The sequence below is a fragment of the Colossoma macropomum genome, unplaced genomic scaffold, assembly GCF_904425465.1.
Source record: "Colossoma macropomum unplaced genomic scaffold, Colossoma_macropomum, whole genome shotgun sequence".
Lineage (NCBI taxonomy): Eukaryota > Metazoa > Chordata > Actinopteri > Characiformes > Serrasalmidae > Colossoma > Colossoma macropomum.
This window is the reverse complement of record NW_023494802.1, coordinates 37,866,005-37,891,462: the sequence shown is the minus strand read 5'-3', so window position 1 is coordinate 37,891,462 and position 25,458 is coordinate 37,866,005. Positions and strand designations below refer to the sequence as shown.

The following is a 25,458-nucleotide window of genomic DNA, read 5'->3' as shown; positions in this document are numbered from 1 at the left end:
GCAGGGAGGTAAAATGAGGAGTGATTATGACACATTTGCCTTTCTTCTAGGAAAGTAAACAGTCAGTACTCAAGGGTTGCCATGTAGGCTCAAAATATTAGACAAGAAGTCTTTTACAGTGGTCCCAAGCACCAGTGTTAACTTTTTACCATGGTCCATATGGAAGAGGTCTAGGCTGAAGAGCAGCAGGGTGGAGCTTAGGAAATGCCAGGCAAGGGCCTGCCAGACAGACAGTCGTTTGGAGCATTCTGGGAACCTAGACGATATAATTAAATCAAATGAGTTGAGCAGACTGTCTAGCACCACACTACCATGACTTATTCCACAGTTGGAGAAGATGTGGCACTTCACTTTAGCACCAGTACAGGGGCAAGTGGAGCATGACATCTGCTGGGAAGCAGTTCTCTTTTGCCAACTATTCTCCCCTGATAGTTGAGACATGTCCATGAGTGGAAATCTATTTGCACAATAGAAAACTCAGCCATTGCTATGAGAACATGTAGAGGCACAATCACAGGCAAACATCCAAGCCCAGTAATGTGAGACTTATTTCGCAAGCCTGATTGTGGGTTGTGTCAGTGGAATATTCTCTAAATTGATGCTGGTAGATTATGTTCGGCAGAATTATTTTTTATCTCCCTCTTAGAACTTTGAGGTCACATTGAGCCAGTAAGTAATAGTCATTCTACCCTTTTGGTCAGATTTTTTTAAATTAAATGTTCAAATCTACTGTATTTTTGGAAAAATGAAAGCATTTCAATGACATTATAGTGAATAAGGTTATTATTATTTAAATGACAAAACCAATAGTAGTAGAAATATTTATTTGATACTTTCTTGTATTTTCAGAGCTCAGCTCACACCAAAGGATCCAGAGAAGACATCAGGAGTTCTGATCAATGTTGCTAAACACCTTTCCAACCTGAAGTTCAGAGTGTGGGAGAACATGCAGGAGATTCTCCAGTACAGTAAGTTCTGTTCCCGCATAATTTGCTTCCAGACATAGAGAATTTTTTAACATTATTAAGAATGGAGCATTGAGTAAGGATAAGTAATAAGTACATATATGACCCAAGGGCATAACAAGTCATGTCCAGGCCTGTGTGCATGTAAAAAGTCTTATTTAGCATACATTCTGACTATATTAGGGGCGTGACCAGGTCCAGGCCATTGGATATAGCCCTGAACAATTGTTTTTTTCAGGCTTGCGATGGGTTTACACTTCCATGGCCTACTTAGCAAAGTTACTAGAGAGACAGTATAACTAAGATGGTTAAAACAGAGCTGAAGATGGTTATGCAAAGGTTTAAACATGCTAGCTAACTGCATCTGACTTGTCAAGTCTGCAAACAAAAGACTACTTTTGTGCACATTGCACACCAGTCAAACAGCCAAAAGCTCATATTACCAACTAACGATAAACAGCAAATATAATGACACACCTTATTGCAAACAGGAGAAACAGAGGTTTGTGTGTGCCACTGGTACTAATGGTGAGGTCTATCACTGTCACAGTGTGTTTTACTTAATTATTCATTTTATTATTATTAAAGTTTGTCCCTGTAGAGGATGTGTTAACATACTTTCACAGCTTGGCTTTATAAATGATCAAGTTTTAACCCACTAGAACTAAACCACAAACGTAGCAGAGTCGTTTTTAGGCAAATCTGAAGATGATGTATGTGTTCTCTCTCCTCAGCCCCTGTTACTCTGGACCCCAACACTGCACATCCAGACCTCCACCTGTCTGATGATCTCAGTGCTGTAGAATTTAGAAAACAGGGACCATCACTTCCTGATAACCCAGAGAGATTTGATAAGTGTGCATGTGTTCTGGGTTCTGAGGGTTTTAACTCAGGGACACACTGCTGGGATGTTGAGGTTGGAGACAGTGACTACTGGGAACTAGGTGTGATAACAGAGTCTGTAAAAAGGAAAGGAATCTCTTTCAGGGATTCAGTTTGGAGTCTGGAGTACAGTAAAAGCAGTGGTACATTCTTCATACGTGGCCCAAGAGAGCCAGATCACTGTGCCTCATCTAAAGAGCAGCTGCAGAGGGTCAGAGTGAAGCTGGACTGGGACAGGGGGAAAGTGACATTCACTGATCTTGCAAACTGTACACAACTGCACACAATTACAGACACATTCACTAATAGAGTTTTACCGTTTTTCTGTAACTGGGATGACTGTGCTCTGAAGATCTTACCAGTGAAGACGTCAATAATGGAGGAACAGCACAGTGCAGGTTAAAGTCACAGTAAAATGTATTTGTCTACCATAACATGACACATTTCTGACTAAAACAGGAGTCTGAGTGGGAAATAGCGTATAGCTGGGTCTTGATTTTATCCACTGGGAACAACAGTGGATAAAATCAAGCATTTAAAACATATTTGTATGCTTCAGTCATACCCTGGAATCCTATTCTACCCAATGGTGGACAGTAACTAAGTAAATGTAATTTGTTACTGTACTTAAGCAGTTTTTTTGTGTTTCGGTACTTTATTGAAGTATTTCTATTTTGGGCGACTTTTTACTTTCACTCCACTACATTTCAAGGAACATCAATCAGGGAACAGCGCGCTTTGTTTTGAGCTTGTTTTGACCTGTTGGTCATACCGACCCAGTGCAAGCATGCAGTTCAACGTCAGTGCAGCAGTGTAAAATTTTGGGAGAGTCTATTCAACATAAATGATGAACTAACCTAACTTTGTGTAAATAGACCACAGTATAGAAATATGTACACATATGCAGTCGTGACTGACGTGTCTTTTTTCTGAATTTATACAAACATTATTTCATTTTATAGTAAATTTGTTTTTGCTAGTTTATGTTTATGAACAGAGACCTACAGATGGAATACAGTAAAGGAAAACTCATTTGTGAACCTGAGTTTAAAGCAGGTTTTTATTAAACTTAAACTTGAAACTAAGTTACAAATAAATCTTAAACTGAAACTTTGCTTGTTTGCAAAAAGTTTTTTCAGAGCCACTCGGTTCTACCTAATGGAAATTGCCTTCAGTGTTTTGTGCTTATGATAATTTTAATAGACATCAGCGTCAGACTAATTAATGACATTCTATTAAAAGACTGGTTTACCAAGAGTGATGCTGGAGTATTTTCACCTAAAATGACTCTTAAAAATCCTACCAGTTTCAGCAGTCTTGTGTAAACTCCATGATTGCAACATGCTGTAAGACCATAGCTGAAATAAAAAGTGCTGTATTCCTTAAAATCTCCATGTCAGAATCATCCAAAGTGAATAACGTTTACTTAAATTCCCATTTGGCCTCTAAGTAATATTTCTTATCATCTTTGTAAAATTGTAATTCGTTACAAGTAATTCATACTATCACTGAGATGATGACTTCTTTACCATTAAACCATCAAAAATGAAAGAACAAGATGTCATAAATTAAGCTTCAAATAGCGCTAAAAGAGCTTATCTCATCCTGAGATCTAGCACCTCAGAAAGGCTTTTGCAAAGATAGTTAAAGAAGGTACAAAGTACATAGCTCAAAATAAAAAGACAAAATAAGATGCAACATGAAATTTTGAAACTATGGTGGGTTCTTGAGATGGTAAAAGACTTTTGTGTTGCTTTTACATGGCTGCTGAAATTCAGTTCTGAATCAAAAATTGTTATGCCAAGATTTCTGACTTTATCCTTAGTCCTCAAAGCTTTGGCACCAAGATGAGGACTAACTTTGAGGCTTTGCTCTTTACTATCAAATACAGTTACCTCAGATTTTATTTCTTTAGCTAGAGAAAGCTTTTCTCCATCCAGTCATTTACTGACTCTAGGCAATGTCATAAAATGAAGTCAATTGGATTGTAGTCATCAGGTGAGAGAGCTAAGTAGATCTGGGTGTCGCCTGTATAGCTATGCTAAGATACTTTTAAGGATTTGACCCAGCGGTAGTGTATAAAGATACAATACAAAAGATACAAGAACAGTAAGGGCCTAAGAATGGACCCTTGTGGAACACCACAGGTCAGTGTTTCCCTTTTAGATTTGTAGTTGATTGCAATGAAGTTGCACAGTTCTTCCACATATGTTTGGGACCATTCCAGAAAGCTCTACTCAGTTTTCCAGTCTGTCTGAAAAATGTTATAGCCAAGAGTATCAAATGCAGCACTAGAATCTGGCAACTCTAGCACAGATATTTTGCCAGTATCTGTGTTCATACAAATATCATTTAAGACTGTTAAGGACAGCTGCTGTGCTAAGATGATGTATACTGTGCTATAGGCAGTTTATACAACCTCTGAATTGTTTCCTTATTTAGAAATTATATATTTTTCTCTTCTTATTAATCATGTTGTTTACTTTCTCATAGCAGTAGCTATGTTAGTTATGTCTCTGGAGTAATCTAACTATTAACTCATATATCCCTTTTTTAATCATATTTTCTCTCTCTGAGAACTAGGAGTGTTTAGTTATGCACATTAAATGATTTAGTAAGCAAACTGTGAAGCCTTGTGTAACTATTCTTATGAAAATTCAGTATTTATATATAAAACACTGTGGCAAATGTAAATGAAAGTACAGCGTTATATGATACACAAATCCAAATTTATGGAAAATAAAACCAGACAATATATAAAATGTTGAAACTGAGAAATGTTATTGTTTTTTGAAAATTATATGCCAATTTTGAATTTAATGTCAACAACATCTTCCAAAAAAGTTGGGACGGGGGCATGTTTATGTTTCATCACCTCTTCTTTTAACAACATTCTGTAAGTGCTTGGCAACTGATGAGACCAATTGCTGTAGTTTTGAAAGTGAAATGTTTTCTTGTTTGATATAGGATTTCATCTGCTCAACAGCTTGGGGGCTTATTTGTAATATGTTTCATTAAATAATGCAGCAAATATATTCAGTGGTGACAAGTCTGGACTGCAGGCAGGTCAGTTTAGTATTTTTGTTCTTGACAGAACTGTCCTCACCATTCCAGTGTTTTCATTGGAGACTGTAACACTGCTTGTACTGTGAGTATCCTGATATTAATATCAATAACAGCTATGAATTCTGATGTAAGGATCTTTTCTCTCATCTTCTGTCTTCCTTTTCTGATCCTTCATTTTCTTCTCACATTAACACAGATTTCTGACAGTCTGTGCTACTTTATCCAGCTAGTTCTAGTGATTAAATGAATGCCCAGTGTCTTCACTGTCAGCTTTCACCAGGATGAAGAAAACAAACTGCTGCCATCTAGTGTAGAAAGCACACAGTTAGAATTGAGCATCTGACTGGCTCCTCCTTTTTTAAAGCTCCTCCTCTTCTACACCTCCTCTACCTGTTGGCGGAAGTGAATCTCATACCGTCACTCTGATCTTTCTTCATTCTGCTTTCACTTCACTCAGAGACACCAATGAGGAGCTTTTAAACAGTGACTGTATGTGTTTGTTTCTTGATGTGTGATTCTGAAAGGAGCTAAAACTCACTCAGTGGGTTGAAGGGCTACGGTGGCTGATTCTCAACTGTGCTGCTCTGATCATTACAGACGTCCTAAAAGAGAAAGTGGAGTTTGGACTAAAGGAGCCATTACAGAGAAACAGCACAGCAGCAGTTGGAGGAAATGGCTGCTAGAAACCCTCTTTCAGAAGAAGAGCTTTCGTGTCCTGTGTGCTGTGAAATCTTCAGGGATCCTGTTGTTCTGTCGTGCAGCCACAGTGTGTGTAAAACCTGCCTGCAGCAGTTCTGGGAAACTAAGGGGTCTCGAGAATGTCCAGTTTGTAGGAGAAGATCCTCCAGATCTGAGCCTCCTGTTAGCCTTACACTGAAAAACCTCTGTGAGTCTTTTCTAGAGAGCAGGAGTCAGAGATCTTCAGCAGGGTCTGAGGTGCTCTGCATTCTGCACAATGAGAAACTCAAACTCTTCTGTCTGGATGATCAGCAGCCTGTGTGTGTGGTGTGTCAGACTTCAAAGAAACACAAAGATCACAAATTCTGTCCAACAGATGAAGCTGTGACTGACTTTAAGGTAGGACACTTGCTCTTAGTAAGAGTTTTCTTCTCAAATGAGTAAAGGCCTGTTTTTGTTATGCCTATCTGATGGTGTTTGTGCTCTCTAGGCACAAATAAAGATGAATAAAATGATCAAATCAGTTTTCTTTACTTACCTATGAAAACTAGAATATATATTCTACAATATTATATATCCTAAAGCAAAAGCCTTACTTTCCATCATACATAAATGAATGGCAGAGCTGCAGCATATCAGTTAGACACCCCCAGCAGAACAATAAATCACACTTCAACATTTTCCTAAATCAGATAAAAATCAGACATTAAACTTGTTACCACAAATCACCACACAGCTTCACCCTATATCAAATTAATCCATAAATATGCTAAAACTGTATCATGAACTGTGTAAATATTATATGCATTCAGTCCCAAACCTTCTCATTTGAATATGCTACAATTAATGACACATATGGGAAAAAGGGACTATACCTACTGCTATGATAGTGTAGTTATTTAACTGTTCTGTGTTGTTGGATTTCTGCAGGGCATCCACTTGTTTCATTTTATGATTTTGCTCTTCCTAAATAGGCAGATATATGCACATGTGTTGGTTCTCATAACAATGAATTCAAAATTGGCTGTTTTGCCATTTGATTTCCAGATATAGACTGTTTGGACTGAAAATAGCAGCAGAGCAGAACTACAAGTGGTCCGGCCAAGGGTGCCATAAGGGGGTGGGGGATTAGAATGATTCCAAGGGCTCAAAGAGACAGGGGCCCACAAAGACTGAACCTATTAGGCTTACTTAAACATTCTTCATTGATTTTCTTCATTTATTAAATAATAATTAAAAACTGTGAGTAGATACAGTGACACCAGCACTGTCACCCCTCCAATTACCAGACCACTCTCATATAAACAGTCAGTGGTTCAGTCCAGTCACATTCTGTAAGTTTTTTTTTTTTTTTAATTCAAACGATGTAGCTGCCAAAGACACAAATCAGGCTTTCAAAAACACCAGAAGAAACAGAAAAAGAAGAACCTCTGGAGTTCATGATGTGAAGCTGGATAAATGAGACTGTTTGTGGAGATTTTAGTGAGTTTGACTAATTCAATAATGATCATATGAAAACCAAGGTTCGTAATACAGGGGCTTATGGGGGATCCAGGACCCATTAAGTAACCTTTTGGACCCCATGTCTCAAAATCAAAAATCAAAATTTCCTGGAGTTGGAATAGTGTCAATATCTCAAAAACTGCAGGACGAGTTAGCGGACAAAAATCTGGCAGAAAAAAAAGAATAATATAAACCAGATAAGCATTAATCATTAACTAAATATATTAATGGATTAGTTCTATAGGAAACTGTAACAAAATAAGAGTTATTATAAAAATGTGACACATTTTATGAATACGAAATATGCTGCTGAGGCAAATCAACTGAGATAAGGAGCCCAAAATTACTTCAATCGCCCCTTCTGCCCTGTCTACACGCTGGACCTGTGAAAAGGCCACAATCAATTTATGACAAAAAGAAAGCCTGTCATTCTGTTTTGAGGGGTTACACTCTCTGAGACACTCAGCACATTTACACACTTACTATTAAATACTTTAAAAGACCAGCTAGAACATGATTTAACCTGTGATTGTTCACTTTCAGAATAAACTCAAGTCTGCTTTGGAGCCTCTACAGAAGAATCTGAAAGTCTTAGAGGAAGCTAAACAAGACTATGACCAAACAGCAGCTCACATTAAGGTGAAACATCATCTTGAATTGTGAAACATGTTGCTGAGGTCATGTTTCTGATGAGTGTCCACTTCTCCTGTAGGTGGTAAATGCTTGTAGATCATCTGTTAGAGTTTGTGTTTCCTAATGGTCTCTCATTCCAGACGCAGGCCCAGCACACAGAGAGGCAGATAAAGGAGGAGTTTGAGAAGCTTCACCAGTTTCTAAGAGATGAAGAAGCAGCAAGGATAGCTGCACTGAAGGAGGAAGAGGAGCAGAAGAGTCAGATGATGAGGAGGAAGATTGAGGAGATGAATGGAGAAATATCAGCTCTTTCAGACACAATCAGACACATAGAGAAGGAAATGGAGGCTGAGGACGTTCTGTTCTTACAGGTAAACGTTCATTTATGCTCAGTGTTAAATACAGATATGAAGTCTTCTATCTGTACTCAGCATTAATTCCACCCATGTTTGTGCACATTCTCTGAAAGCTTATGGATATGGACAAAACGAAGCAGTACCACCAGAAATTGTGGGGGCAGTGTAGCCAATAGTTCAAGCAAGACACAACGTCAGTTTCTCTCATAGGTAATATAAGTGAAAATAATTCTCTCTCCACGTCTCGAAATATTTAATGACCTCACAGACTACACCGCTGCTTCTTTTGTCTTTTTCGTAGTAGGTACATTACTACAACCTCCTCCACTCTCGCCATGTTTATTGTTCTCAGCAACTTTTGATGTATTGCTTAACATCCATGCCAACGTAAAAGGCACAAAGAAGCATGTGGGCAGTGATGGTTACATCATTTGAAACAGACGTATTCATTTTCATACATAATGAAAGTACAGCCAATGGGCAGAGCCACGGGGTGGCCAGAGGGGGCCAGTGCTGCTATATCATAAACCTTGGCCACCCCAGTTAAACAAAGTGAGACAGCCTGCCTCTCAAAATGAATAGTTCTAAATGCTTAGTATGCCGCTGTCCAAAACCTGTGTAAATACATTGTCCCTGGACAGTTTGGTTGCATAGTTAATTTTATAAAATAGCTTTAAAACAGCAGAACTGCTCGCTGCTCTCAGTTGACGTCAGCGCAGCACCAACCTCAAAACACTCAGGCAGCGGCCCAAACTGCAGCACTAAATAGGATGTAAAAAAAATAGTGCACCATCATTAGTCGTGCATTCATTAGTATGGTGCGTAAAGCATAGAAGTGCATGGTTCGGAAAGCAGCCTCAGTAATGTTAGCTTAAATTTCACAGAGCGTGAGACTGTGAGGTGCGTCGCTCCAATAAACATAACATCCACATTATAGAAGTGTAGTTTGATACTAATATCAAGAGGACACACTTTGAGAATGTAAGTTTATTGAAAACAGACTAAGCTTCATTGCATTTTAAGTTAAAGTTGTACTAAAGTTTCACTTGGAGAGCTACCTGAATTTCTACTGAACGCACTGTCTGCCAGGGTTACATGAAGAAATTTTCCTCCCTTATATTTTGTAATATAAATCGGGTCAAAGTCTGACCTGTGCCAGAAAATAAAACACTAAAACAGAAATTAACAAATAGCTGCTGCCGTGTGTTGTTTACTTTTCCAGGGTCACTGAGCAGCCTGCAACACTTACACACGGCCACTGTAGTGTGAAGGTTCTGGCTACACCCCTGCTCTCACTCTCTGCTCACCCACTCACTCACTCACTCACTCACTCTCTACTCACTCACTCACTCACTCACTCACTCTCTACTTACTCACTCACTTATGCAAACAAACAAAATGGTTCACAGTGAATGAAAAAGATCGGAGTAAAAACAAGAACAGCATCCCAACAGCTGAGACTGTTAATATTCTATAATATTTATTTCATTGTTGAGGGAGGAGCTTTAAATGAGATTTTATTTCCCTCATAAAAGTGAAAAAAATCACTGATATTTGATTCAAACTACATCAATGATTCTCTTCTCTCTTTGTTTCCCCTCAGAACCTAAAGTCTACAATGAAACAGTAAGTCTACATTTTAATGCTGAGCCATTTTATTTGTGAAATTATGTGTTGACATCTTCAGTATTCAGTGTTTACAGCATAACAAAGCACATTTTAGTAGGAGTCGAGTAGGTTACATTACATTCTAGCATCCATTTAAATGAAATGCCCTGCAAACTGCAAACCAGATTACAAAATGATGTTATGCACTATTTGCATTGTCAGAGTTCAGCACACGACAGATCCAGAAAAGACATCAGGAGCTCTGATCAATGTAGTGAAACACCTTTCCAACCTGAAGTTCAGAGTGTGGGAGAACATGCAGGAGATTCTCCAGTACAGTAAGTTGTGTTTCTCTTAAAGGCTTTTTCAGATATAATCAGGTTCTGGAGTACTGAAGATTTAACCATCATTAACACCTGGATTTTTAGATGTTTATCTGCAATTCAGTCAAAATCATAAAGAAATCTAATGATGGAACAGATAAAAAATCATTTAAAATCAGTTATTTAAATTTTTACAACATTAGAGGACGTAAATTATTTAAGACCAGCACTGGATTTTTACTGGAAGATCACTATACAGCAATAAAATAACAGAGGGATTTAGACCGATACCAGACTGAATATGTGTCCTAGAACAGTAAAGTAATGGGAATAAAGTGCAAAGATTACATAAACACACACTAACCTGATATTTCATTGTGCTCTGTCTCCTCAGCCCCCGTTACTCTGGACCCCAACACTACACATCCAGACCTCCACCTGTCTGATGATCTCACTGCTGTAGAAAACACATACATGGAAACATCACTTCCTGATAATCCAGAGAGATTTGATAAGTACCTGTGTGTTCTGGGTTCTGAGGGTTTTAACTCAGGGACACACTGCTGGGACGTCCAGGTTGGAGACAGTGATAACTGGCAACTGGGTGTGGTAACAGAGTCTGTAATAAGAAAAGGAAACTCTTTCTGGGATTCCGTGTGGAGTCTGAACTACAGTAGAAGCAGTAATAAATACTGGATACTCTGTCCAGGACAGTCAGGTCACTCTCTCCCACCTAAAGAGAAGCTGCAGAGGGTCAGAGTGCAGCTGGACTGGGACAGGGGGAAAGTGACCTTCACTGATCTTCTAACCAACACACACCTGCACACTATAACACACACTTTCACTGAGAGAGTTTTACCACTTTTCTGTAATGTGTCTAATCATCCTCTGAGGATCTTACCAGTGAAGACGTCAGTAACAGTGGAACAGCACAGTTAAAGTTGATGCTGCTTAGAATGAACATTTATACAGGTAGTGAGTGTCTGAATTATGATCATAAGAATATGTCACTACATGTGGTAGCACAGACTGAGCTACCCCGGGTTGAGGAAGGATGCTGGCGGCAGGAGTGAACGTTTCAGCAAGCATTTGAACTTTATGTTCACATCAAACATAAAACACAATGAAAACTGGCCCTTTTCAGTCCCTTTTCTCACATGAGAGGTTTCAGCTCCTTTTTGCTGCTGCTCACCCCTCTTCTCTCTCTGTTCACTCTCTGCTCTGAGCCTTCACCTGCTCTGCAGTGAGGCCTCTGGGATCCAACATTAGGCCTATTAAAGTGGCCTCATTGCAGGATCGGAGGTGCTCAGGAGGTGGGGCTCGAAACTCAGACGCTGTCCCCCCAGGCCTCACGGTTATAATCCTCCCCCCCGCTGTCATCCTGGGCTGTCATCTTAAAGTGTCATTTAAAGTGTCATAGAGTGACTCCTGATATCATTACAACATTAGAAACGTTATTTGAGTGAGATTTCACTCATTTTCAGTGTAGATTTTATTTCTCTATCATCCTGCATTTTTCTCCATCATTAGATCTTTAAAACTCTGCTTTGGTTCAGAGATTAGTAGTTTACTGTGTGAAATAAACTGCATGAGATTATATAAATTCCTGTGTTTTTTCCTCATCACAGCAAAGTAGCGCCCCGCCCTCCACTAGAATAATCACACTCACCTACTCCTCCACTGCAATAACCACACCACACCCACCAACCCTTCACCCACCACCCTTCACACTGTCACCACTGCCTCTGCCGTTTTCAATGTGAATTCGCAGCGCAGACATGAACAAGAATAAACGTGCTGTCATTGGATGCCAGGTTTCCATTGGATTATGTTTTCAAGCCTTTTTTATAGGCAAGTAAACACCTTAGCTTCTGTCATTTAACTGATAACTTGATGTGCCTTCCAGGAAGAATGTTTGCATCTTATTTGCAATTGAAAACATCAGTTTATCACTAAGCTCTAGAAAAACAATGCAATTACTAGGCTACATGGATGACGTTTTAACTTGGAGCACTGAGATTTCTGACCTTAAACTACTGATACAAAATTGATACGTAGGAGAAGTCTAAGATAAGGACGTGTTGCACAGACACCTCTGATAGGTCCATATAGTGTAAAACATAGATTTAATGCCACTTACACCCATATAATGTAAAACATAGATGTAACACAAGCTGGCGCTAAACTCCAGTGTGTTCACACTGCTTAGTCAGCAAGACAGTATCATCATTAAGTCACCACACACTCACAAAGTGGAAAAACAGGGTTATGAACGTAAACATTACTCAGAAACATCATACATACAGTTATACATAGCAGCACAAGACTTCCCTGACCCCGCCTCCGCACCTGTTCCACCCAGTCACACCCCTCCACGGGGTCGGCCAATGAGAGTCTCCTCATTTGAATATGGAATTAACAACTCTACCTTTGCAGATAAGAAAATACTACACTCTTACAAAGGATGGTAGGGTTCTTTAGTCAAGACAATGGTGTTATATATCCACACTCAAAGAACCATTTGCATGATTAAATGGTTCTCTGCATGGTGCAATTCTTCAGACTGTTGGAGAACGTGTTGTATATAGTTACTATATACTACATACTATATAGAACTTTTCTGAAAATGGTTCTATATAGCACCAAAAACGGTTCTGCTATTGTTATGATGTTAAGTTTGTAACAATAGTATAATTCTTTTTGGGTCTTATACAAACCCATTTTTAAAAAGGTTCTATACAGAACCATATACAACACATTTCCCATCAGCCTGAAGAACCATTTTACCAGGCCAAGAACCATTTAAGCATGCAAGTGGTTCTATATAGAACTTTTAGTTCTAAATAGAACCATTGCTTTTACTAAAGAGCCCTTAAAGAACCATCTTTTTTAAGAGTGGTTAAAACATACTGTATAAAAGCTGAATGAAAGTTTGTTTTTTTTTTGCTGTGAATTTCAGATGCCTTTCAAAGACCACAGGGAAGAATATTAAACTGAAAAAAAGAGTAAAATATGTCTCCTTGCCATAATCCAGGCCTGTTTTGTGGTGTATTGGGACGCAGCCCAGTTCTACGCACTTGCTAGGCGTTCTACGTAGAAGACTATTTCTCTTATTGGAGCGCGGCCTTTGAGAAAGCCGTGTGCGCTGTAATGACGGTTATTACGGTACTGATGGCGCTGCGCATATGTGTCCGGAAATAAGCGGGGAGCCGCTCTCCAGTTCAGTTCAGCTCGCTGGGGACGGACGGACTGACGGGCTGATGCTCCGCGGTGTGTCCGGCAGTGACGGGGGTTTGGCGGCCAACGGGAGTGCAGCGGAATGGGCCTGTTAGCGCGGGTCCGGAAGGAGTGGTTCATCGTGGGGATCGTGTTGGTGATCAGCGCCGCTAAGATCGGCCCGTCTGTCGGGGTGAAAGGAGGTGAGCGGAGGAGGAGAGGAGGAGAGAGACGGGCTTATCCTCCACTTTATCAGCCGAACATGCCGCTTAACGTTCTCGCATCTCTCAGTTTCAGCCCTGTGATCTTATCCGGAGAGCCAGCCTCAGTGTGAGGGTCCCTCTTTCTCTCGTGAACTTGGCGTCTGGCTGCAAACTCTGGAAACGGCACAAAACAGCTTTAAAACCTGGCCAGGCTGCTTGGAGAAGCGCATGTGTGAGAGGCATGAGTAGTTCGTGCGTTTAAAAGTGGTCAGACAGGCTTTCTTGGCGACTACCTTGGTCACAACTTACTTAGTGACACGTTGCACTGAGCCAGACCCGGATCTGGCAGAAAAAAGAAAAGTGTTGCTATCAGGCTGGAGTGGCTTGGCTTGTATGGCAACTTCTCTGCTTGACTGACTGAGAATGTGTGTGTATTTAGTGCTTTGTGGGGACCAGATGTCTCCAGGATGAGGAAAAGTGACGTTATGGGGACATTTGGCTGCCCAACAGATGGACCAAAAACTGCAGGTTTTATTAGAAAAATAGAAGAGGTTAAAGCTGATATTTTGCTGAGGTTAAGGTTAGGGTTGGGTTAGATGTCTGTGGTAAAGGCTAGGACTGTGTTAGATAGAGCACAACAGCATTTACATCATATAGAAACGCATAGAAGTAGCCCAAAACGACAGTAATACAAAGCTGCGCTGTGTGTGAAGTCTCTTTAGTCAAAGATGCTGTGTATTCATGTGAATGTGTGTGTATTTAGTCCTTTGTGGGGACCTAATGTCTCCAGTATGATGAAACCTGACATTATGGGGACGTTTGGCTGCTCAACAGATGGTAAAGATGTTCTTTACCAAAAACTGCAGGTTTTATTAAAAAATAAGATTAAAGCTGATATTTTGCTGAGGTTAAGGTTAAAGTTAGGGTTGGGTTAGATGTCTGCGGTAAATGTCAGGGTTGGGTTGGGTAGAGCACAGCAGCATTTACATCATGTGGAAATAGCCCAGAAAGACAGGAATACAAAGCCGTGCTGTGTGTGTCTCTGTAGTCAAAGATGCTGTGTATTCAGAGTCTTGAGGCATTTGGCATTTGCATTTACCTGCATTATGGCTGTTTGCTTTACGCCTGTTTTGTGACAGCATTTTATTAAGTGTACAAATAGGAGGAAACACTTTTACAGGAGGAAGAATGACTCCAGGGGTCTGTGCTTGGGTTATGTGCAGATCGTTCCTTGTTAAGGCACTGCATTATCACGCTATAAGGTGACGGGAAGCGTGATATCAGGTTATAGAAGTACAGCATGTATGTGCACAGTGTCTATGTGATTCTCTCATTGTGATAAGACTGAGTTGGAGCTGCACGACATGTATAAAATGCCATATTGCTATTGTGTTACTAACAGGGCTGAACGATTTGGGGGGAAATATCGAGGCCTAATTGCGATTCTTGCCGATTATTTTGACTTTTTTTTAAATTTGTGATTACTTTGTGAAAATGAAGATCCAGGCTTGTCATTTTGGCCCTGATGATCAGAACATGCACTTTTTCTGCCAGTTTGCCTGGAAGTTGCAGCTGTGTTGTAATGTAGGCTACTCTGCACGTGGATGTTTGGTAGCTTCTGATTTCTCTAACTGGATGGAGATTAGTCTGACTAAATGATTTCTGTTCCGTGATTACATGAATCCATCCCAACACCCACAGAAACTCATCTGGGACGTCTGAGGTTGGTCAAGATGAACTCAAGAGAGTTGACCGTTATAACAGTGCGCCTGGCGTATAAGAGTTATAGTCCCGCCTCTTTAAAATCAGATTATTTATTTAATGCTGCATCTTCCTGCTTGCCTCTTTAGACAAATAGGGCTGCCTTGAAATATTGCTAGTTCAACCAGCCTGACATGCTGCCTGCTGTATTATGACCGTCTCACCTGCTCTCCCTCAGGTCCTCTTCGGCCAGAGATCACCATCACCTATGTAGCCGTATCGACCATCTTCTTTAACAGCGGCCTGTCCCTGAAGACCGAGGTGGGGTTTTTTAATGAAGCAACGCAATAACAATAAAACAATAAAAATACAGTATTCACATTTACAAATATCCATTATTGGAATAAAGGACGCCTTTAAAAAGACTTAAAACACAGAGTGGCCTGTTTTTCAAGTTCAGTCACTTAGTTTTGTTGACTGCATGATATGTTTCAGGGTATATCAGTGATTGACTCTTCATTCTCCCTCTATTTCTCTCTTAATCCCTCCCTTTTAGGAGTTGGCGAGTGCGTTAATGCATGTGAAGTTACATTTGTTTGTTCAGACGTTTACTCTGGTGTTTTTCCCTGTGGCCATCTGGCTCCTTCTCAAAGTGCTGGCGCTCACTGCTATTAATGAATGGCTTCTCAAAGGGTGAGTCCAACACACAGACACAGTCTCGTCCATGTGATCAGTCTCTCTAACTCTAGGACTCTTCCTCACTACAGCACTCTATACTTTTTAGGTTACACGTCTCTTTCTCTCCCTACCTGTGTGCGGCTAAGCTGAGGCTGAATAGAGCCTCTGTCTCCAGGTGGTTGCTATGTATTACATGGGTTCCCTGCACTGGGGCTACATTATACTGCTGTATGAGCTCATTCATGTACCTGCATATTGACACACAAACCTCTCTCAGAGCTGCTCTGTTTGCACTGGGAGCAAATGACTGTTGGAATGACACTTTCTGAGGCTGCTGGTGTTAAAGCCAGTGGACTGCGGTCATTTTTAATTAGTGTGGAGTCCAGCAGTACGACTCCTGATAACTGGCTGTCATACGTGTGTGTGTTAGTGCTGATTATAAAACAGATGGTTCTAGCTGTAAACTCTGATTGGCCGACGACGGTACTCAGTGTGAATACACAGTGTCCAGCCTTATGACCACACACATCAGGTGAATTCAGCATTTATGGGGCTTTAAAGTTCTTCTTGATCAGATTCCTGATCAAACACTCCTGTCTTGCTTTTACTTTGCTCTTAAATGCAGCAGCAAGTTTGTTGAGCCATACTGGGCTGCTAAACAGGGAAACGTCATCAGGAGCAGATTTTTTTTAGGTAGTTTAATTCTCGGTCGTTTTGGTTGTTAAACCAATTTAAACCTTGTTGGGTGTCGTTGCCTAACAATAAACAATAGAAATGGACTGAATAAAAACTTCAAAATATTTAATTGGAATAAAGGAAGCCTTTAAAACGACATAAAAAACACAATGTGGCAAAATTAAATTGTGTATAAATGTCAGGTCATCCCATCCTGGCCCTGATCTGATCAGCTTGGGCCAGGAGCGCTAAAGGACAATCGGGAATCGATTGTGTCCATTATGTTGCTTTTTAACCATAGCCAACAAACTAAGTTGCTAAGAGGAAGAGTTGTTTATTATGATTATTAGTAAATTAATAATAAACACATTTTTTTTGAGCTTTGGTGTTTTTATCATTGTATTTTGTTGCCATTTTATAATAGCCATAAACCACCCAAGACCTTGTGTTACAGTTATTTTATGCCCGGATAAGGGCTGTTAGGCAAAACACAAAGCAGCTTAGCAGTTTTTTTTTTTTGTTTTGTTTTGGTTCTTTTTGCTTTTGAACCAAAGCCTGTATATTACTGTAATTATCTTGTTTATATATTTATGTAGATTATATATTTTGTTATTTTATATTATTTTATAAATGATTCATTATATATAAATCATATGCATATATACTTTCATTATTTACACAGATTGAGGACCAAGTTTGAAGTCGAGGCGATGTTAAATTATTACAGGAAATTGTTATATGTAGAATAGAATATATTAAAATGTTCACACACAGAATAATAGCCAACAGTACTACATCACAGTTAGCACAACAACTGACCTGCATGACTGTGTTGTTGGAGCTAAACGTAGCTCATCCCCAGTGACTTTCATTCATTGTTTTCCGTGTAAGCATTTTTGTTTGCAGTCTTTTAAAAGGAAAGAATGAATGCAGGCTGGTGGGGCGTGGAGTCCAGGCTATTCACAGATGGACAGCTTAATTGAAATCCTTTCAGACTCATTGGACATTTGCATGAGCAAAAAACAAGTATAGGTTCTGTGCATAGGCTCCCAGTCAGAAGGTGATTAAATTAGCTGTGGTGGCCGATATCTTACTGTTCTTGCTGCAGACAGTCAGCGTCACAGTACAGCTGCTTGTTAAATCGATTGCCAACAGGTTCGATTGCTCGTGCAGACAGAGCCGGAGGACCCACTATTTGACTGACAGCTTGCAGTACCAGTCTCAGTGGTGTGGTAGCTGGTGCAGGTTGGAATGGTGACAGATTATTCAGGTTATTCATTATAGGCCTTTGTCGTTTTGTAGTCAGCATCAAAGAAGGAACTCCAGGTTTCACCTCTATGACAAAATGAACATTGTTTTCAAAAATGGCCCCTATCACTCCCTGTAGTACACTAAAATGTTTCAAAGCTGATAAGTTTGTGCTGTACATATTCCCCTCAAATGGCAATGGATCCTCTGAATTACAAGATTGTGGTTGAAATGTACGATGAATTGACATTTCATGAAAGAAAAATCTACCATTAAACTTTAACGTTGTTATACAACAACATTAGGTACTGAAACTGGCAACTTAAATTCCACATTTGACAAAGATTGGGTGCAACAGCAGTGAATCCCCAAACCCCCATGAATTTTTTCCCATAGAAAAAAAACAAAAAAAAACAGTTTAGACTTGGAGTTCTCATTTGGATATGATGACATCACTTCAGTGGACTATATATACCAGTTAAATGCTGACATATTTATGGAAGAGTTTTTTTTTCTTTTCTTTTTTCTTTTCTTGATATTTTACAATAACAGTGTAGACATCGAAGCTATGAAATAAATATGTAATTGCTACAGTCAGAAACATTGCCCGTCTGACACATAGAGATACTTAGAGCTGTCCCACCTCACAACACTCCTGACTGGCTCAAACACAGTAGCAGCACATTATACGTTAATTAACTTTTAACCAGGCATATATAATAATTGATATGATATAATGATTGTAACTCAACATTTTTCTGAACGATCCTTTACATGTAGGTGCAGCATAATGTGTGTGTGTCTGTGTGTTTGTTTGTTTGTTTGCAGGTTGCAGACGGTGGGCTGTATGCCCCCTCCTGTCTCCTCTGCAGTCATCCTCACTAAAGCTGTAGGAGGAAATGAGGTCAGAGAGAAACCAGTCTGGGTTACTTTAATAACTTTGCTTTGCTGGACTGTCTGTCAGTGAGCAGTTATTAAGCTAGTTCAGTCTTATTCACATGACTCTAAACATCAAAACTTGTAAAATTACAGAAAAATATTGTATAGATTTTATATTGCAGTGTTTGACCACTGGCTGTAGTGACAATGAGTCTCACAATCACTTAAGAAAGCTATGTAGACGGTTAGGCTAAACAGCATTAGGGTTAAGTTAAAAGTTTGGAGAAGTTTTACTTGTGAGCAGCCAAACTTATTGTTTACAGAACTTTCTTTGGTGTAATGAGAGTGTGTAAATCGGGTAGCCCCTCCCATCTCTGTCACTTATATCGAGATTTCTTATCCTTTCCAATGGGTCGTAAACATTACAGACGTCCCGTGTTAAAATTACATTACCCCATCTCCCACTACCTCCCACTATCCCCACCTGAATAGGACTTTCTAAATAAAAACAACCTCTGGGTTTTATTTTACTTTGTGAGTGTAATTAATTAACTATGTTTTATGTCCACTGTATGTATATGTAAATGTATTTTTTCTTTGCTTAAAGATGAACAGATAATACTGAACGTTATCATTTGTGATCCTACAACCAGTCTATTCACCATGTTTACACAGTGATGGATGTGTTTTTTACGCCACATTCAGGGTATGGACAGGGTAATTAATTGGTCAGCAGCTGTGGGTAATTAGACCAACAATCTGATGTGGAGCAATAATAGCATTCAAAAATGGGCAGATTGGTCTGTTGAGAGAGAGCTGTGTGCAAAAGTTTGAACACCCCAGTCAAATTACGTATTTTGTTGATGTGAAAATAAGTTAACACTTCCTGTAGATGGAACAAACATAAATATGGCTTCTTTTACAAATTTTGGTACACAGTTTCAAATTTTGCTGGAAAAAAAATCATATGAAGTATAAAATGTTCACATTTAATATTTCCCCCCCAATATGTTCAATTTAGCAAACAAACGTGCAGACACTTATTTTCACTTAGAAAAGCAGCAAAACATGTGATGTAACCAGATGTTCCCAAACAGCTGTACTTTGCCCTGTCTGCTTTGTTAACTGATAATTAGCCTGTCCCATCTAGTGTGTGATGTAATACACAAAGTGACTGGAGTATGAAGAAGGTAAATGCTACACCCCAGAAGTGAGTCTTTAGATTTGTGTGTCTTTTTGTAGTTTATCTCAAATTTGTCATGTCTGTGTGTGTCACTGTTATTTCCACAGGCTGCAGCCATTTTCAACTCCGCCTTTGGGAGCTTTCTGGTGAGTGTTAATGCGGGGGGGAGATGTTAGGGGAGGATATGGGACGGAAGGCTGGGGCAAATGTACCACTTAAAAAAATAGTCTTGTTGGCCCTAAAAATCTAATTCAAGCTGCAAAAATTGTTCCTTAATAAAAAAGAAGGCTTACATTTGCTATTAATGAATTAAATTGAAGCTTGTGAGTTTGCAGAGTGGAGGAACCAGCCTAAGGAATGGGAAGAGAGGAGCTGTAGTGAAGAGTGGAGGAGCTGATATTAAAAGAAGTTCTCTACTTAATGTGATGGGCTTGTAGTGGTTGCCTGTATTGATATCAGTCTTTCTTTTGCAGGGGATTGTGGTCACACCTCTGCTGCTGCTTGTGTTTGTGAGTACATCTGTTACATCGATGACCCACTTATTACCTCTGTTTATAAATGCATGATTATTGGCGTTTGGCATATACGTTACTTTTCCAGTCAATGCTGTTTTTTTGTCTTCTTCTTCTTTCTCTCTGCTGTAGCTCGGCTCGTCCTCCTCTGTGCCATTCTCCTCCATATTCTCTCAGCTCTTTATGACAGTAGTCGTCCCTCTCATAGTCGGACAGGTAAGACTGTATTTGTATTAATGTAATTGTCTGCTGGTCAGGTGAGCGAACAAAGAAATGATTTATTCAGCTGTGTTTTCGTTTATTTCACAAAAAAAAATATGAGACAAGCTTTGTACAACAGGAAATGCACAGACTCTCCATTTTTATTGTACTCTGTATATTCTATGATGGACTGTGTCGTGTTGCAGCTGACAACTGCAAGACGCACCAGCACTAAACAGAAAACAGAAACCTCAATGTTCAAAGGTTTGGAATTACTTGTCTGTAATTAAACTGTAATTATTCATTGTATTCTGTTCATTGTAGGGGTGGGAATCTCTAGGCATCTGACGATTCAATTAGATTTTGATTCAGGATGCCAAAATGCAAAAAAAAAAAGCCATTCTTGGTGCATCTTTTTTTTTATCCAGTTCATTTTACAGTATGGAAAATGGGGACCCTATATAAAAATCTGATTGACAGTTTCTGAATTGATTCAGAATATTTCAATGGAGAATCACGATGCATCTAAGAATCAATTCTTTTCCCAACCCTTAATTTATTAGTTTATTATTTGTGAATTGCTGTTTGGTCAGTGCATGTTGGTCATCACGTTTCAAAGATATTTTTCTGATCTTAATTTTTAAAATTTTTACAGGTAATTTCACAGTGCTTTATAGATCTGTATTGTTCTGTGTAATTATGTGTCTGTAGGTGTGTAGGAGGTTTCTGAGGGACTGGCTGGAGAGAAAGAAGCCCCCGTTTGGGACTGTGAGCAGTGTGGTTCTGCTCATGATCATCTACACCACCTTCTGTGATACTTTCTCCAACCCAGACATCGAGCTGGACCACCTCAGCCTCCTTCTCATCGTCTTTATCAGTGAGTGACTGACTGTGGGTGGGCACAATTCATTGTGCAAAGCCCATGCGGACATTAGCGCATCTGTGTGTGTATGTACGCATCTGCATGTTTGTGTACCCAAGTGGGTGTCATGCATCGAATATATCAATCAAAATAACTAAATATTATGATGCATATCATGTAGTGAAAAAATGTCATATTGTCCACCCATAACTATTTCTCTCTTTCTCTCTCCTTTTTTATCTACCACTCTCCCTCTCTCTCCCTTTGCAGTCTTCTCCATTCAGCTCACTTTCATGTTACTGACGTTTCTCTTGTCTACCAGGTAAGACTCTCACAAACCAACACGTTCACACAGATTTCTCCTCTAAGTTTTATGAGCTAATGGATTTGGTTTTATCTGTCTGTAGAGCGTCTTCTGGTTTCTCAGCAGCAGATTCTGTTGCAATTATGTTTTGTTCGACGCACAAATCCCTAACGCTGGGTAAGTTAGAGTTTAGACCATATAAGTCTCTCTTTAACTATTTGATTCAGGTTTATTTAGTTGGTTCTTTTGGAAACTCTTTAATGTTATGGTACATGGTTGTCAAGCAATAGAGAAAATGGTGTAAACATGATTTTTCATTTAACTACTTTTTTAGCAAATGTGTTTAATTCTTAAAGAGCATGTCTGTGGGTCACATTTGTCTTTGTTCATCTGTCCGCATGTTTGTGCAGGTATCCCCATGCTGAAGATTGTATTTGAGGGCTATGAGCATCTCTCTCTGATCTCAGTGCCTTTGCTCATATACCATCCTGCTCAGATCCTGCTGGGCAGCATCCTAGTGCCCACCATCAAAACGTGGATGAATGCAACTCAGAAGGTAATAAACATGCAAAAAATACTCAAACACTGCAGGGTAAATCATTAATACACATATAGACTACTAAAACACATACAGTGCAAAATATGCTGACTGGTACCTTCACTATCTTGTGGCTCCACCTAGCTGGTGTACAGTTAGACTGTAGCTCATCTGTTGATGCAGTTTCCCATAATTAACCATTCAAATTAAAAGTTGCTACCTGTCACCACTGGCGACGTAATTCATTTTATTACTTGCATATTAATAATTGTGGTCACAGTTGTGACCATATTAGTTGCAGTCTGGATTCCTGTGTCAGCTGATATTGTTGGCCAACCAATATATAGGGTCTAATAACCATCAGTTGATTGGTTAACACACTCCAGTGTTTCCTCATCTGAGGTCTGAAGTCCCCTGGCTTGAATTTTGGTGTATTTACTGCTCTACCGCACATAGTCCAGCTAAACAGCTAATTAACATGCCCTGAGTTTGTTAGAGGAAAATGCTGAAAAGGTGCAGGGCAGGGCTGCTCCAGGCCCGGGACTGGCAACCACTAGGCTACAGGATGGCCATTCATCAATGGTCAGTTTCTGACCAAAGCACTGTTCTTGGCTGGATATTTTTGGGTGATTCACTCTCAACCTAGCAGTGACACTCACATGTGTTAAAATCCCAGTAACACCACTGACACTCATACCAGCACCACACAAAGTACCATGTAAGTGTCAGTGCTGTGCTGAGAATGCACCACCACCCACGTAATATCTGTGCAACAGTCGTACTGTGGTCAGAAACTGACCAGTGGAGAATGGGCTGGAGGGTTGATGATGAATTGCGCAGCAACAGATGGGCTACAGTGTATAGTGCACCTATGAGGTAGGTGTTTGTAATAAAGTGGCCTGTGAGTGGTAGTACAAGGGGTGTTTGTAATAAGATAGCAGATTCAAATACAAACATACAGTGCTCACAGGTAGTCCTGGACTTTGAATACAATTCATATTTTATATATTTATATATATATATATATATATATATATATATATATATATATATATATATATATATATATATAAATAAAAGTGAGAGTACTGAGACACTAGCAGGGCAAACATCATTCTCTCTTTTGATAATGCAGGTCAGTATTTAATATTTCGTTGCATATTTCGTCTCTTGCATGAAAGCTTGAAGTCTTTTAGGCATGGAGCTCATGACTGCATTACTGATAATCAGTCCTGTTTGCTGGATGTTTTCTTTTGAATGATCTGGCAGGTTTTGTCTCTTTCCTGTCTCTTTCCACAACTTCAGTACATTTTTCACTCTTGATTTTGAGTTCATTGAACTGTTTTAAGTGTTTAAGAGTTCTGAGTTCTGTCTTGCTCTGTCTTTCTGAATGTTAATGAAATTAAGAGTCAGGTGTGTTGGATGGTATCTCTGGTTTGTACATGTATTCATGTTAGTATCTCAACATTTGTTTTGAAATAATTTGGGAATTAGGTGAAAGTTTTCCAGCTTGTTGCTCAGTTGGGCTCCAAGTATTGATTGATAAATCATAATATAGCTGATATTATGTACTTTTGAATATGTTAAAGCACATTTCCACAATACATTAAGAAATTAAATCATTCTAAAAAACAAACGATGATAGGATTGTCCCAAGATTACTTTTGAGTACTGTACATCTCTGACCTGATCAGTCCAGTTTGCCTTGCCGGTTTTGCTCTTGCTTTTCCATCTGTTACCCTTCTAACCACCCCCCCCCCTTCGTCTCTCTCTCAGTCTGGTATCTTAGTGCGCTAGGCCTGCATGCCCTTCCCTCCTCTGCCTGCAAGTCCCAGTCAGTAAGTGCAAAGTGTTCTGGATTTCCAAACCAGATTTCAGAACTCTAAACCACATATCTCATATCACTCTCCCTGTTGCACCATTTTGTCTGGAAATTAGTGTAATATTAAGATTTAGTTGGGTTAAAATTTTCACACATTTTGTGGGGTCATGGTTGGCGTCACTGCACTCTCAAGTTTGATATTTGCAGTATAATATTTCATTTATTTTAATACTTGTAGCCACTGAGGTCCTTCTTACAGTCAGAAGAACTTCTGTCAAAAATGTATTTCTTTATTTCCTGCCATCTTTTTTTTTATTTCCTGCAGGAATAAGAAATGTCACTGTTTTAAAAAAAATCCAGTTTCAGTCAACAGTAAACAGATTGAGGCACATTTAGACACCCTTTCCAGGGACCCTTTATATATCTATAAAAAGCCTAAACCTTAGCTTAACCCTAAGTGATAAGGTGTTAAGTAGAGAAGTAAAGACAACGTTTACCAGCGTAATGAACCAAACCAAAAATGTTTCAGGTATCTCAGAGTGGGAGAGCTGATCCACCATCAGCTTCTCTTTGTCCACATAGATCAGCACTCTCGCATAATGAGGTATGGCACTTTAGGAATTATTCTACTATTTTAACGTAGAAAAAACGATGCAGTGATAACTAATCTAACACGTCCCAGGTATGATACATTACACTGAACTTTTATTTAAACCTCTTAAACCTAAACTTAAAGGTCTTATATATGGGTCCAGACTTCAGTTGCTCACTCTTATAACCACATACCTTTCACATTAGTTTCGTAGCACACTTTTAGAAAATAGATTCCTAAATGGTTCTTGGCCTGGGCATATGGTCCTAGGAAAAGCCATTCATTGGTGTGTGTAGTTAGGACTTTATGGATACCCTAAACAAATGTCTTTATGGGACAAACATGGCCTGTGGGTTACACTTTGTGCAGCCCTGTTCTATAGCACTTCTCCAAAGAAACCTTTTTGGTGGTTTTAAGAATTACTGAAAAAAAATATTAATTAGCAAATTATTTATAGTAGGTACTGCATAGTTTGTAGAAGTTAATAAATAATTAATGGTAGTTTCTGGTTAATTTGTAGGAGTTTCTGAATAATTCATAGTAGGTCCTGAATAATAAGCCTTAAGCTTAAAAACCAAATGATAAGTCTGCAGTTTAAGGGGTTACGAAGTTAACAGCATCATCATTCTAGAAAATCTGTCATTTTGCTTCTGTCGTAATCACAATCTATTGTTACTCTGCAGGCACTGAAACTGACCAATCTACAGCCCATCTGAAATCTTTGGAGAGCCATGACCAAAGTCAGACAGACTGAACCAAACCGGACCCAACCGGAACCAACCGGACCCGGCTGTGGTTCTGAAGATCTTGATTAGGGAAGAGGAACTTCC

At 39.4% G+C, this 25,458-nt stretch overlaps 3 protein-coding genes across 7 annotated transcripts in view; all 3 read left to right on the top strand.

Moving 5' to 3' along the window:
- Positions 1-580: 580 nt before the first annotated feature.
- On the top strand, positions 581-2,665 carry LOC118823051 (nuclear factor 7, ovary-like). The gene is made up of 3 exons (XM_036592428.1): positions 581-669; positions 850-968; positions 1,700-2,665. The coding sequence occupies exons 2-3, from the start codon at positions 947-949 to the stop codon at positions 2,248-2,250; spliced, it is 573 nt and encodes a 190-aa protein (XP_036448321.1). The 5' UTR covers positions 581-669; positions 850-946; the 3' UTR covers positions 2,251-2,665.
- Positions 2,666-5,315: 2,650 nt separating this feature from the next.
- On the top strand, positions 5,316-11,822 carry LOC118823024 (tripartite motif-containing protein 35-like). The gene is made up of 6 exons (XM_036592391.1): positions 5,316-5,990; positions 7,638-7,733; positions 7,868-8,098; positions 9,687-9,709; positions 9,914-10,029; positions 10,409-11,822. Exons 1-6 carry the CDS (start codon positions 5,586-5,588, stop codon positions 10,951-10,953), a joined length of 1,416 nt encoding a protein of 471 aa, XP_036448284.1. The 5' UTR covers positions 5,316-5,585; the 3' UTR covers positions 10,954-11,822.
- Positions 11,823-13,069: 1,247 nt separating this feature from the next.
- Positions 13,070-25,458, top strand: part of slc10a7 (solute carrier family 10 member 7) — a 12,978-nt gene continuing 589 nt past the window's right edge. Inside the window, exons 1-13 of one of the 5 annotated variants that reach the window (XM_036592409.1) lie at positions 13,071-13,433; positions 15,373-15,455; positions 15,691-15,827; positions 18,564-18,639; positions 19,905-19,943; positions 20,271-20,306; positions 20,442-20,525; positions 21,222-21,387; positions 21,643-21,694; positions 21,780-21,853; positions 22,087-22,232; positions 23,991-24,052; positions 25,312-25,458. The exon at positions 25,312-25,458 is cut by the window's right edge and continues 589 nt beyond it. In XM_036592409.1, the coding sequence (XP_036448302.1) occupies positions 13,334-13,433; positions 15,373-15,455; positions 15,691-15,827; positions 18,564-18,639; positions 19,905-19,943; positions 20,271-20,306; positions 20,442-20,525; positions 21,222-21,387; positions 21,643-21,694; positions 21,780-21,853; positions 22,087-22,232; positions 23,991-24,011 (1,014 nt within the window). In that variant the 5' untranslated portion in view covers positions 13,071-13,333 and the 3' untranslated portion in view covers positions 24,012-24,052; positions 25,312-25,458. Of the gene's footprint in view, positions 13,434-13,521; positions 13,666-15,372; positions 15,456-15,690; positions 15,828-18,563; positions 18,640-19,904; positions 19,944-20,270; positions 20,307-20,441; positions 20,526-20,716; positions 20,775-21,221; positions 21,388-21,642; positions 21,695-21,779; positions 21,854-22,086; positions 22,233-23,990; positions 24,053-25,311 lie in introns of those variants that run through there. The other 4 variants (XM_036592410.1, XM_036592411.1, XM_036592408.1 and 1 more) reach the window with 4 other exon arrangements.

Bases quoted from the DNA above. Each gene is read 5' to 3' on its own strand.
- LOC118823051 (XM_036592428.1), top strand. From the start codon at position 947: ATGCAGGAGATTCTCCAGTACA. The intron at 969-1,699 runs GTAAGTTCTGTT...CTCTCTCCTCAG, and splicing joins GCAGGAGATTCTCCAGTACA to CCCCTGTTACTCTGGACCCC.
- LOC118823024 (XM_036592391.1), top strand. From the start codon at position 5,586: ATGGCTGCTAGAAACCCTCTTTCAGAAGAAGAGCTTTCGTGTCCTGTG. The intron at 5,991-7,637 runs GTAGGACACTTG...GTTCACTTTCAG, and splicing joins AAGCTGTGACTGACTTTAAG to AATAAACTCAAGTCTGCTTT. The intron at 10,030-10,408 runs GTAAGTTGTGTT...CTGTCTCCTCAG, and splicing joins GCAGGAGATTCTCCAGTACA to CCCCCGTTACTCTGGACCCC.